At 46.3% G+C, this 14282-nt stretch overlaps 1 protein-coding gene across 1 annotated transcript in view; it reads left to right on the top strand.

The window, feature by feature from the left end:
- The first annotated feature begins 5501 nt into the window (after positions 1 to 5501).
- The window catches only part of LOC146197543 (carotenoid-cleaving dioxygenase, mitochondrial-like), a 57980-nt gene continuing 49199 nt past the window's right edge, over positions 5502 to 14282 (top strand). Inside the window, exon 1 of the mRNA XM_084596491.1 lies at positions 5502 to 5670. Within this exon, the coding sequence (XP_084452617.1) occupies positions 5610 to 5670 (61 nt within the window). The 5' untranslated portion in view covers positions 5502 to 5609. The remainder of the gene's footprint in view (positions 5671 to 14282) is intronic.

The following is a 14282-nucleotide window of genomic DNA, read 5'->3' as shown; positions in this document are numbered from 1 at the left end:
TATGAACTTTAATTTTGCAAGATTCTTTTGTGTCGACCTGTTGTGCCATCAAGTTGAAACTTTTATGTCAAAGCAAAAAAATCGTAACGGTGCCTCGATTATTGTCCTCATCCGGACGTGCACATATCAGGGTACACATTGCCAGCTAGATATGTTTGCAGGGGTTTCTCCAGGAATTTAAAATGGGAGGAGGAAGAGGAGGAGGAGATCTGTCTAAATTTCATTGCTGCGAGATGGAGTTTTATTGTAGAGGAGAAGCGATAGTCGTTTTTGTGAACACCAATATTAAATTTTTTTTTAATATTTCGTGGTAAAATTAAGGGAGTGCAGACACCTCCTTTGGGAGTGTGTAGGGAAGTGGTGGGGGTCGTAGTGGTTTATTCATAATCGAAAATTGAGGAAAAGAGTGTTGCCGGCCGTGGCAACTTCTGTCTGAAACACCCTGCGGGAAAGAAATGGGGATGGGGGAGTCCCTCTATATATTCAATGATCTCCACACAGCACCAAACGACGACGGAAAAACGAAAGAGGGTTGTTTGTGCTGGATCGATGCTTCCTGCGCAGCGCATTGTCGTCCGCCACTTGGATTTCATTATAGCCACTTCTTGTATAGGTTATCGCTCTTTTTCTTTGTCCTCTGTTCAGAAATAGTTCACATCGACGCAGAGAGGGGAGAGAGAAGGAGACACTTGTCTCCGTAAGCTGCTGCAGCACCACGGAGGAGAGAGAGCAGTGGTCTCGATCGCATTCACAGCCGGATGTATCGATCGTTCCACGTCAATTAGGAGGATCCGGATCGCTGAGTGCTCAAAGAAGTCACCTCACCTTGCTCCTCTGGCCTCCTCTCTCGAGCCTTGATGGCTTCCACGCCGACTCGACGTCGGGCGTGCATCGGGCAAATCTCTTTTCTCTCTTTTTACGTGGTCCTCCTTCCGACCGACTCAGAATCAGTGCGCCATCGCCACTGTCCTTGACCTCCTTTTCGGGAGGTCTACCTCTGTGGAGGATTTCCCGTGCCTATTAGGGCTCTTGGGACTTAATTCCTTCACAGGTGCATAACGTCCTGTAGGTGTGACTATGGGGATTATTTGCTAAGCCTTTATTTTTTTTTTTTTCACAGTGGTTTCTTTTCTCGTTGGAATCGATTTTTAAGTACACATACATGAAAATTTGCAACGAATAAAGATACAATTTCCCAGTATCATCGGTACAAACATTTGATGGCTTGCAGCGACAGTCTCATACCATTCTAAAACCATAATTTAACCTGCCCTAAATTATATAACTGAAAAATGTTTAACTGAAATGTAAGATTCGGGCACCAAAAAGAGTATTGCATGTGGCGCCCCTACCGATTCTGAGGCAGAATCCATGTTTTTGGTGCAACACTAGGTAAGCCAAATACCTAATACTTCCTTCCCGGCGTTTCTGCGGCAGATGAAGTGCTCTTTAAATGTCGGGATTCATGCGATGTTTCTTCGTTTTTTTTGTGTGTGTGTGTTTTTCTTTCTTGGCATGTTAGGGCAGCGAAGCGCGCCGAGCCGACGTGACTCCTAGCTGGAGGCACGTAGTACGTGGAGCGAAACAGTGGCGAGTGCAGCCGCGTATCCCTCATGAAAGCAAATGCTATTAGCAAGCACGTTACAAATAATCTGTAAACAAGGTTCGTGAGAGAAGCGACATCTTCGGTTGAAAGCACGAAAGTTTTGATGTCGACGTAACTGTAGCGATTTTATTTACTTACATCTAGGCCGCGACAAAGTTCCGGAATGAATTAAGACTCTTGTTTCGGGATACCGCTTAGCCGCGGATATTACTGGCCCAAATTAATAATTTTTGATGGCAAGAAAAGTTTAGCCCGTCAACGTAGACACCTTTGGCTTCAAAGAGGAAGCACAGCTATGTGGGTCCGAAACTATATGGGCCTTGTTAAAGTTAATTTGAGGTTCTGGGCTCGTTCATTCGACAACAAATCGCTTCACCGTACCAGCGCCGCTGTCGGAGTGTATAGTTCGGCGAGCCTTAACTACGGCCACGACCGCGCACACCAGCTGCAGCGTTGTTGCTGTAGTTACGGAAAGAACTGAAGCTGCCAAACAACCAGTCAAAGGAAAGCAGTCACTGAATCTCAGTAATAAGATTTATTTGTGAGGTGAGCGGCGCTGTCAGGTACTTGACAGAGCGCCTTCGGATAGTGCCAACAGAAGGGGCGCCCTTCGATTGCTCCCTCGAAAGTAGTAGAGTAGGCGAGTCTGGTAGTTTGGACGCCTAAGAGAAATGTAACAGGGCAGAGGTGTGTTCTTGGCAACGTATTCTTGCTCACTGACTGCTATCATTTCGACTCGGTCTCCGTGCAGTTGTTTTTTTCCTGCGCAGGGTAGTTTTATTAGTCCTTACATCAGCAGATCAATACTGTAATGTTCTCGCTCGTGTTTATGTTTCTCTGTTATTTTAGATTACTGATTCGGTACTGCTGAAGTTACTTGCGCTGCGCGTGATAGCAGAATTTTTCAGTTTGTTTCAGTGCAACTTTCGTAGTCGGTCGTCAACGCGCCATCTTTGAGAAGAAATTTCAGACCTCCAGGCTTTTGGGTGAACGGCGTTCCTCCGGAGGGGGAGTACGGCTCTGTGAAGAAGCCAGCATCTTTTCCATCCTGCCAGCAAGCAGTCTTCGTTAGATTCAGTGTTAGGCACAAGAACTCAACTCTGTCCTTCGGCTCAACTCACCGAACTGTTTAGCGCCAACTCCATATAAGAAAGGCTTGCTCGCTGAAATGTTTGCTTCACAGATGAAAAAAATGCCTTGCTTCTTTGCCCATTCGCAGCTTAAATGACCAACATTCTCTGCGCATATTTTTCGCGTAGAAATGGAAGCTTACTCCGAGCTGGAACGGCCTAAATAAACTGAAGCAACACCGATGACGGCCCAGATAGCAACGTACAATCATGGCGATCGCTAACAACCAAAACTACAGAGAAAAACGCGCCTTTGTATTTTAAAACGCCCATATTCAGTCGACTGCTTGCTACAGCAGTAGTGAGAGGAGTCACGTGATCCCGCTTTCTCCTTTAGGTCGACGCAAGCGCCGCTCTCTCTGGTGGTGGAGCTCGTGTCAGCTCCTGTGTTACAGTAAGTTTTTTAGAGCCTCGGAGCACATTCAGGATCTTTGTAATAGCATGCACATGAAACGTTAGATGAAGTTTAGCAATATGACGCAGAGTCATCCTTGCATTTTCGGACGATGTCTGCATTATAGGTAGTTGTTAGTATGCGGTATTCTGTATCACTATGCATGTTGACCCTATAGAAGGAAGCAGAGTTTGCTGCAAAATTGACTGGCTTGTAATCGACTCTATGACAGTGAGTCGTATCCGATGTGGGCTTTCAATATTGTCTTTGTCCCAACTGGGATTTCAGGAGACCAGTATATTAAAGAAAAAAAAAAAACGGACGGAACATAAAAGAGCGACCAATTATGTTCCAATGAAAGACCATCGTTGATCAGATTTAATTAAAAAAGTCAGAGAAAAGCCTTTCCATTCACGAATAAAACCAAAAACATAAAATAAAAGCAATTAACGCTTTGAGTACAAAGTAACTTCAGGGAATATATTAGCACTAAGCGGCTTGCCAGAAACTGACGAGTAAAAGAGTGTGGTCGTAAACAAGTGTCAGCCAAGGAGGTGCTTTGCTGACAAAGTTCCAGCCGCGACCTGCTACGTCCACCACATCAACCCTGCAAGTTTGAAGAGCCAATGAGTGACCGGAACACATCTACATGTTTTGCACAGCCGCAGCCACGCGGCAAGAGAAAAGTCTAAGCTCGCGCTCTCATAAAGTTTCTTCATCTTGTCTCGTATACCTCGTCTACCTTGCAGTATTACGTTTTACAGCCTATAGTTGCCATATATTGTTCTGTTTTACCAAGTAACTATTGCTAAATGTTTGTCCTGTTTTGCTTAGTTAATTTTGGGTTAGTACTCTCGTATTGCATGCCGACCTTCTACATTTCATCGATTTATTTACGGTATACATTTGCGCTATATATACCTCCAGTGCTTTATATACCCTCTGAGCTCGATATAATTGCTACCTTTGTTACTGGAACTGATATTAAAGTAGTGGTTACGGCGTTTGACGGTGGAGCCCTCCATAGTAGGACGGGTCCCAGCCGAAGTGGCCGCATGCTAATGGAGGCGAAACATAAAAATGAGGGGAACACTTAAACTCCGCCATTAAGGGTTAGACGCGATAGCACTTCACACACACCAAGCTTTTTTTCAGTTTTTGTCTTTATTTTTTATATATTTTTTTCTTATAGCCTGCTGAACGAATACGTAAGCTTTAAGACGGTTAATTACGAAATAGCGTTTCGCACGCATGGAGGACGCTTTTCACTTTCATTCATTGTGGATTTTCGTGTTACAACAGACAACAATGTCGACACCGCCTTTTCTTCGACACGGGCATTACCCTCTCGCGTAAAAGCGGCCCCATGTATAATTTCAAAAAGGAGCCGAGGCGGCCGAATTCAATCCGGGCCACTCCATTACACGGCACACTTCTTATTAAATGTGAAGCTTTGGGACCATATTACTTAATGTTGTTCATTCTAGTCTTTGTAATTGCTGCTAGTTTATCAGTAGATCATTCTGACACCAGCGTCGAGCATAGGGCCCTTTTCCCGGTCAGTGTGTTTCCAAGCGCGTTTAGCTATTGCGCACGGGGTGCAATTGTTTCGCGTTTCTTGTCCCTCTCCGAATTCTAGAAGAACGTAGCAGTCGAACCGATTACAGGGGGAAAACTGGTCGGCCCTAATTGATCACCTCACTTTTTCGCACCTTTAAGAGCCAACACCTTGCGGGGACAACCGCCGCTCTAGCCGAACTGACCATCCAAACGCAGCCCTTGATGATGCGAACGAAAGCACGAAGACCCTTTCCTAGATGCTTAGTCATCATCATCATCATCAGCCTGACTATACCCACTGCAAGGCGAAGGCCTCTCCCATATGTCTTCACTTAACCCGGTTCTGTGCTAGCTGCATCCACTTGACCCCTGCGAACTTCTTAATCTCATCCGCCCACCTGACTTTCTGCCGCACCCTGCTACGCTTTCCTTCCCTTGGAATCCAGTTTGTTACTCTAAGCGACCATCGGTTATCCTCTCTTCGCACTACATGTCCTGCCCATGCCCATTTCTTCTTCTTAATTTCCACTAGAATGTCGGTAACTTGAGTTATTTCTCTGACCCACCCTGCACGCTTCCTATCTCTTAATGTTACCTCTACCATTTTTCGTTTCATGCTTAGTAAGTAATGGAAATGAAAGTGCGCAACGCCTCCATACGCGGCTCGGAAGCGTTCGCATCGCTTCGCCTTTGCGCCACGTGGTGGTGAACGTCTTTCAGGCAGCGCCCTCCTGGAAACAAGCGGCGGCGACCGAAACGTAGCCGCCGAGTGGAGAGCGGGAGCGCGTGTCGGGCGCGCGCACAAGGGGACCACAGGCGGCCGGCGGCGGCAGCGCAGCGAGTGACCGGCCGAGCGGGCTCTCGGTCAACGCAAAGTGCACAGGGCGAAAGCGTCGGACGTCGTGGTCCACAATCTGCCATGGAGAGGCTCATCGAGAACCGCCAGGAGGTAACCGAGCCGGTCCTGACGTACGTCACAGGTGAGTGACGTCCGCGGTACACTGCGAGTTTATGCGCGAACATGTTCCTTTTTTTTTTTTTTTCGGGGCATCTTTCATCTTCGGAAGAGACACGTTGTTCTGCGACGAGACGCCCTAGCAGCTGACAGTTTTCCTTACGCTTGGTTATATTTTGTTTTCCGAAAACCCGCTCTGCCAAAATGGGCGTTCTAGGCGGCGTTTCAAGTTCTGTCAGCTCGCGGACTGTCACAACGTAAAACACCATAAATAGAACAATACTTTTAGATGCCCTATTATTTGGTACCGGATTAATACTCTGCGAGACAAAATATCCGTAACTTATCTTGCTAGCATTGATAACCTTGCATAGCTTGCGTTCGCTTTAACTTTTAAGAGACTTGTTTGCAGCCAGGGAAAAAAATAATCGCATTCAATATCTTCTTTCCCCCAGAACCAACTAAAATGTTCAATAAGCAGCCATGTCAACCCACAGCGAGCATTTTTCAGTTTCAGCTGGGATTGTGTTCTTTGAAAATCAACAACAGGAGCTGTGAATTGTGTCGTAATATAACTTTTTTTTTTTTTTTTGCGTTTCATAGTATGTACATTAGAGATGAATATTCCCCAAAACTAAGCTTTAGCACCTAGTTCGCCACACTAAAAAGCTGCAAAAACAGAAAGAAATGACGCAAAAAGTAGAAATTTCCACACATAGTTCAGTTCAGGCGTTCAGTCGTGTCCGACTCTTCGTGACCCTATGGACCATGTCACGCCACGCTTTCCGGTCTCTCACTATCTTCTTAACATCACATAGCTTCATCTGCAATGCCTCGAGAATGCCATCTAACCATCGCGTTCGCTGCCTACCCCTTCTCCGGCGACCCTCAACCTTTCCCAACATCAAATCTTTCTCCAGCGACTCCTCTCTTCTCATCAGATGACCAAAGTAGCTGAGCTTTAACTTTAGAATTTGACCCTCCAATGAGCAGTCAGGGTTTATGGTCGACAATATCGACTGATTTGATCTTCTGGCAGTCCAAGGAACTCTTAAGAGTCTTCGCCAGCACCACAATTCAAACGCGTCAATTCTTCGGCGGTCAGCCTTTTTCACAGTCCAACTCTCGCATCCATACATCACAACTGGAAAGACCATAGCACGGGTTTACGGATCTTGGTTGGCAGACTAATGTCTCTGCTCTTTACTACTCGGTCAAGGCTAACCATTGCTCTCTTTCCCAGAAGCAGGCGTCTCCTAATTTCATGGCTGCAGTCTCCTTCCGAGGTAATCTTGGCGCCCAAGAACAGAAAATCTGTCACAGCTTCCACTTCTTGTCCATTGATGCTCCAGGACTTGATAGGGCAAGACGCCATGATCTTCGTCTTTTTAATGTTCAGTTTAAGCCCAAACTTCTCACTCTCTTCTTGTACGCGCATCAGAAGTCTCTTGAGTTCCACTTCACTTTCTGCCATTAAAGTGGTATCATCCGCATATCTAAGGTTGTTGATACGTTTTCCAGCAATCTTCACCCCAGCTGAAGACTCGTCCAGACCGGCCTTCCTCATGATGCACTCTGCATATAGGTTAAATAGGCAGGGCGACAGTATGCAGCCTTGCCTCACCCCTTTCTCAATCGGAAACCAATCAGTAAGACCATGCCCAGTTCTGACTGTGGCCTCTTGCCCTTCATAAAGGTTCCTGAGGAGACAGATGAGGCGAATTGGTACTCCCATCTCTTGGAGAGCTTGCCACAATCTGCTGTGATCTACGCAGTCAAACGCTTTCGCATAATCAATAAAGCAGAAGTAAATGGGTTTCTGGAACTCTCTTGCTTTTTCCATGATCCAGCGAAGGTTGGCAATTTGGTCTCTAGTTCCTCTGCCCTTGCGAAACCCAACTTGCACGTCCGGAAGCTCCCGATCCACATACTGCTGCAGCCTACCTTGCAGGATTTTTAACATCACCTTGCTAGCATGCGAAATAAGCGCGATCGTGCGGTAGTTGGAACAATCTTTGGCACTGCCTTTCTTTGGAATGACATGGCAGATATTCACAGCTCCTACTCGTCATAATGGCGATCAAATTATAAGCACCCGTTAAGCGGTTTTAGCTCTGTCGACCCTTTATGTTTGCACATTAATAAAGATTCGCGCAGATCAAGTGCGCTCATCGTTATTTTAAGTTTAAAATCTTTGATACTGTCCCCAGACATAGCATAGCATGACAAGGGACGTAACGGGCAGCACGTGTACAGACAAGGTGTGTACTGTATGCGTGAGCGGAAACTATCGGAACGGGAAAGCGGCGCAATATTTTACAGAGTGCCTATATCCTCCGGCGAGAAATTTCGTCTAAGCCGTGCGAATAAAAAAAAAAAAACGAAATAATGTTTTTCGATCTGACGCGGGCTTTTCTTTTGCTGGATGCCTAGAGTGACTGATACTTCGAATACGCGGCCATATGAATTTGATGTTAGATATTGCTGACATCCCGGAGAAACACACCTTCTAAGCGGGCTCCGAACTGGAGGGTTCTCGATGAATTTCGACGACCTAGGTTCTTGTAACGAGCGCAGACATAGCAGAGCATATAGGCGTGTTTGTATTTCGCCTCAATTGAAATACGGCCGCCGAAGCCCGAATCGAACCCTCGACCTTGTACTCAACAGCCAAAACAGCTGAGCCTCTGCAGCCGGTGATCTGACATTTCGCGGAATGTTTGGGCGCTGAAATTTAGCTGTTTATCGCGGTACCCATCACTTATTTCTCTCTGCGTGTGTTCATTCTTATGTGCAGGATCAGAATGGCTTCGTTAAACAACAAACGCAACCACTGAGGCAGGCATCTTAATCTCATTTTATGTGAACTAAGAGTATACTGGGTGATGAGCGGTTACATCACCGAAACAATGTTCACGGGACTCTGAAGCAGACGCGATGAATCACGCTTGCTCTGCGGGGAGATGAATCGCGATTAAAAACAAGAAACAGGGCGGTTCCGAGAGGTGTTTGAGTGTGCATGATAGCAGTTACACGGAAGGCGAAAGAGTATACGCTTTACTCCACGTTGCGTGCTTCTATATAGAAGCTTTCCGTTACTTCATCAGCGATTGTTCAAAGGAGCGCAAATCGGTCAGTGACATCATGTATAGGGATAAAGCTGACTTCCTTTCCACGCACGAAGTTTCAGGTCTGGGTGATCTCACTCAAAGCGCCAGCGGCGTACTTTTTTACCCCGACCCATTGTCCGGCTTTCATCGCCCGCACCTCCGCCAGAGGAAAGTGAAGGAGAAAACAGCTGGAAAGGTTTTGACCCAGACGCTTTATTTAGGCGGGCGGCAGAAGAATGGGCCTTCAACAGAGACACAAACAAAAACAGGGCGGAAGGTACGCGGCACCGAAAATAGTAAAGTGCTAGGAGAGACTGGTAACCGCCGATTGTTGCGCGCTATAAAGCGGAAAGGGCTCGGTACTGGAGGAAGCAAGACAAACCATTTGCTTCATTGTATTTATATCCTAGGCTGCATCGCTACGCTAAGCGTGAACTGCATCCGTAGTATGTATTACATCCGTATACGACCGTCCGGTGCAGAAGTGGGGGCAAACCAGGATAAACCGCTCATATGGGCTCCTCTTGAGGAGGGGCGACTGGGCGTCTAGGCCGTTTAGATGGCAGAGAAAGCGGAAAATAATGTGTTATATATATATATATATATATATATATATATATATATATATATATATATATATATATATATATATATATATATATATATATATATATATATATATATATATATATATATATATATATATATATATATATATATATATATATATATATATATATATATATATCTGCATGCAGATTAGTCAGAAAACCTGCGTTACCCTTGCACAAAACAAAATTTTCGAGCTTGGTGCTCTCACGAAGAGTTAACATAAACTAGCAGCTGTATCTGGCGGATAAAAATGGTATGCATATTTCAACCACACGAGAAGATAGGGACGCAGTTAAAAAGGGTGAGACAAAGTGCCTTCGTCCTATCCCTCCTTTTCTGCATCCATGTTTGTTTTTGTGATTAGAATTTCATTTCACGAACAGAGGTACTGACCGAGCCTACTGTTCAAACCTGGATGCTTGCTTTCAGCGGTTCTTGTTACTTGTTGAAATGAACATTGCTATCGAAGGTTTTGCAAGAAAAACTATTATGACATGAAATTGCGCGCAAACGCTCACGCATAAAACTTACGAGGAGCATAGTCCGAAGAATATTTGTGCCTCATCTCTCTCTCCTCCCTATTGATGCTTTGTACGTACGGATCAATGCGATGAGGCTTGAATGCATTGTGTCCGCTCGATCTTGCACCGATCGTGACAGCATCTCGAGAAAAGAAAACTTTGTTTCTCGCTGTCGAGAGGTGGACGCATGTGCACAACAAAAGAATAGGGCGAAGAAGGAAGGGTCTCCGGCGGACCCAGTAATCATTCGGGCTTTCTTGCCTCCACATAGCAGCTTTATCTTTCTCCGTTCCCCAATGTTTCACAGGCCTCAGTGTGGTCACCCTCTGGGCCCCAAAACCGGTCGCAAGGCGACACTAGGCTATGGGGAAAAGTGGCGAGGGAGTGCTAGGGGGAGGGGTGGGCGCAGTGCAAGAGCACGTGCCTCAAGGTGTCGTCCCTTGGTCAGCGCGAAGAACGAAACCTGCATTCGCGGCCATGCAGGCGCAACGCCAAGTAGCAGTGGAAGTCAACGGGCATGCCTCAGGCAAGAGTAGGATCCCTACCGCTGCCGGTCTTAGGACACGGAAGCCTCTCCCCAACTCTTTTTATTTATTTATTTCTTTTTACTTCCGCGTGTACGAAATTCAAGGTTTTACCGTCTTGCGTAATGCCTCAGCTTGCCTCTAAGAGCGCAAGTTTGAAACTAATCTGACAATGCATGGATCACCAGCTTATTATTTTTTTTATAAGAAATGGTGGTAACCACGCAGCGGTTCGACTCTTTCTGTTTCAGGGCAGCAGCTCTCGGTGCTTCCCTGTTCTGTCCTGTTTTCACTAGCACGTGTACTGTACAGCGTAATACGCAGTACACACCTCGGCTTCTGCACGTCTTTGAGCTGTTAAAAAAAAAAGGGGGGGGGGGGGGGGGGGACAAAAAATTGGCCCCTCGTAAGTATAGAAGAGGCGTTGATAACCCTTGTCACATTTCGCGTTGTCCCTGCTGGACGCCTCCTCTTGCTCGTCTTACGACTAGACTAGAGCACTCACTGGAGCACCAGTTTTTGCTTCAGGGAAGTTCAGGACACTGATTACTTCTGCTGTCCTGCGGGCCCGCGCCTAACCGTTGCTGATCGCAGAGGTCACAGCTAGACCGCGGCTGGATAGAGCCGCGATGGCGATCATCGTTAACAAGAAGAAAACGTGCAACTAAAATTTGGTGTCTATACTTTTTTTAACAGAAACCAGAGTGCGAACATCGAAGGAAAGATGAAATGCGCGGTCGTTAAAGAGGGGAGTGAAATACGATGATAGGGTGAGGGACGAGAAAAAATTAAATGTTAAATAGTACCCAGCAAGCGTTGTTCTGTCATGAAAGTGGCCAACTTATTTTAAAGCGAAAGCAGGCTAGACCGTGTAATGAACGAACGGTTATTATTGGCAAATTTTGAGAGAAAGCGCATATATGAAAGGGAATAGACACACGAGACACTGCCGTTCCTTGCCGCCTCATCAAGTTTCACGCGTCAAGTTTATTTTTTCATACATACAAGAAAGTGAATACGGAGTGTTTTACAAATAAGTACGCTATCAAATCGTCACAAAGTTGGTGACAGCCTTTTTATCGCTTACGGCAGCCCCACTGGTTAAAAAGAGATTTCAGTTGGCCTGAGCTACCTCACTCAACGCAATCACCTGTGAGTTAAAAGAAAGAATATTCATTAACACTGCTTGTCTTATCTTGAACATGAATGAGTGAGAAAGAACGACTTTCGAATTGTCTTTTATCGGGCTATCTTACGCGCAGTCCTTGTGTGCTAATTTTCGTTTGGTGGACCTTAGTGTTAAAATTTAAGTTTAGAGAGATAAGAAGTTTAATTCGTTTCAGAAAGACAGAAGCTATGTGTCAGCTTGATAGCCTGCCTGGTAACAATTAACTGTTCTACAGGTTTCCATGACAATAGTGCCTTATTTGAAGAAAACAACAAAGGCAACGCCCACCTTTTAAGTAAATTGAGGAGTGTCTCCAGTTTGACTTTGACCAGAGAGAGGTGTCGAAAGGATACAGTGGCTGAAAACCACTCCTTTTTAAGTAAGCAACAGGGTGAAGTGATTGTTCAGCACCACGCTCCTCGAGCATGACTGGTTTCAGTTAACTCGTCACGCTTCCTCCCTGTGGCACATTCGCGACTCGCAAGTGTGAATGCGCAGTAAGGAGGTAGCTGTCTCTTTTCGTTTCAAGAAATACTACGAGAGTGTCGCCTGTAGAAGACACTTCTTGGTTGGAAAATAAGCCTTGCATAGAAGCTGACTTGAAGATTTCCTCTGCCCCAGCTCAGGCGCTTCAGATAGCCGATACCGGGACCGGTAACATCTTTTCTGGTTGGTTTCGTTAGGTTTGGTTTGTGGGTTTTAACGTCCCAAAGCAACTCAGGCTATGAGAGACGCCGTGGGGGAGGACTCCGGTAATTTCGACCACCTGGGGTTCTTTAACGTGCACTGACATCGCACAGCACACAGGCGCCTGGCTTCTCGCCTACATCGAAAACCGGCCGCCAAGGCGGGGATTCGATCCCGCATCCTTGGAAACACTAGTCGAGCGCCGTAACCACTGCGCCACCTCGGCGGGGACCAAAATATTATCTTTCCTTTTTGATATATAATAATAAATAACCACATACTGCTATTTTTAAGAGGGAGCTTGCCTCTGTTCGTTTCTTCAAATGAGAATGTCGTCTGGGGAACGGGACCTTTAGATTGAAAAACAAGCCTCGCGGAGAAGCTGACCTACAGATTTCCTCAAGTGGTCCAAACACCAAGAGCGCCGTTGTAGTGATTATTTTGCCCCTCCGTGTCCACATGATTTTGTGTGGGTCTGTACGTGCCGCTCCCCTCCTTGGTGTGGATTTACCCAACCAGTCCGCCACTTTCCCTGCCACCCCTTTCGCAGCTCACAGGAGCACAGGTTGGAAGGACGGGTACATCAACGCATAATCACTGTTATTCGCTGTCTAGGGAGTAAGTGACGAGATGGGATCATGGCGCTCTACCGCGAATACTTGTCCACATACCTTGTGCTTGAGACGCCCGTGGAAAGATGCTGAGAGCCTCTGGGAATCATTTCCACATGACGGCGCCTATCGTCCTTTTAAAACTCCGCGGTGAGGCAGCAATGTTACTGAGCTTTAAGGAAGGATCTGCAGTGTTAGATTACTTCATTTTTCTGTATTTGTGCAATGCATGCAAACCACATCCAGGTGAGGCCAAGAAAGCATGCCTTGCACTCAGCAAGCATCCATTGTTTTTTCTTTCACTCACAGCTCGTACATTATTTCTTTAAAGGTGGCGTTATTCATAGCTGTTAGATTGAGGTGAACGATGTTCGAGACGTGGAAATGTCTATCGTTTCAATAGTCCTCTACCTATACGCATTCCATCGCTAGATATGCCTACCGACATCACAATGCTACCGCCGATTCTCGGATCTGTCACCAGCTGTGGTCACTCATTTGCTACTTGGAAGTATGTGGGCTCGTACTGCCAATGACTGAAGTAATGTGACGGCAGGCGATAGTATACACACTGACAGCCTACTGCGTTACTTCCTCTTTCACCCCTGCCTTTTCCACAATCAGCGGCAAGAGGGACCATAACCCGCGGTGGATGGGTTTCCGCACAATGCGCGGACTCACGAGTGTGCATCGCTAGTTTTCCTCCATTCATTCAGCTAAGCATCTAGTCCTCTTACCACCAAAAAAAAAAAAAAAATATTTTTTCAACTAGTAAGTTTTCTGTGGGTGTGCTGGGATGGATGATAAGTAGGAATGACTCCGTCAATAAGGCGAAAGCCTCACTAGCTTATGTTGGCGGCGGAAGTGTCTGCAAAATGTGGCGGCGGAAGTTGGTCCCCTCGCAACATTATCACCAGGTGACGCCATCATGCTTCGTGTGGCCAGAAACTGTGACCGGAAAACGTCCTTCGCATTAGGGAAAGATGTCGTGTCACCGCTCGAACCACCATCCCTTCGATTCCTAGCCGAGCCCGCTGGCCTTGGCCGAGCTTAAAGGTCATCCGGAGACATCGAGGTGGTCTCCTGGTTTGTACCTGAAGGAGTACAGCTATAGCTCCAAATGTCCAACCCAACTACGCAACAGCTATGATCGCAACAGGCTGGCTGCGAAAGATACGATTCCTCTCTCCCTACGTATAAATATAAGCCGCCTCGGATGTTCTAGGAAGAACAGACTTCGAACGTGACAGAGAACGGCAAACGAGACGCCTTCTATTGGATATGCATCTAACCGCTATGTGCAAGGCCGAGGAAGGCCTCTAAGACCGGGAAAGTTACTCTCGCCGAAGCATTACTGTAAAATTCTGTCTTTTCCGAGCTAGATTCTTGCGCAGTGTAAGTTAA

Source organism: Amblyomma maculatum, chromosome 3 (genome assembly GCF_055883805.1).
Source record: "Amblyomma maculatum isolate TAMU_Amacu chromosome 3, ASM5588380v1, whole genome shotgun sequence".
NCBI lineage: Eukaryota > Metazoa > Arthropoda > Arachnida > Ixodida > Ixodidae > Amblyomma > Amblyomma maculatum.
Note: the sequence above shows the minus strand (reverse complement) of the source record. Positions and strands in the feature narration are given on the sequence as shown.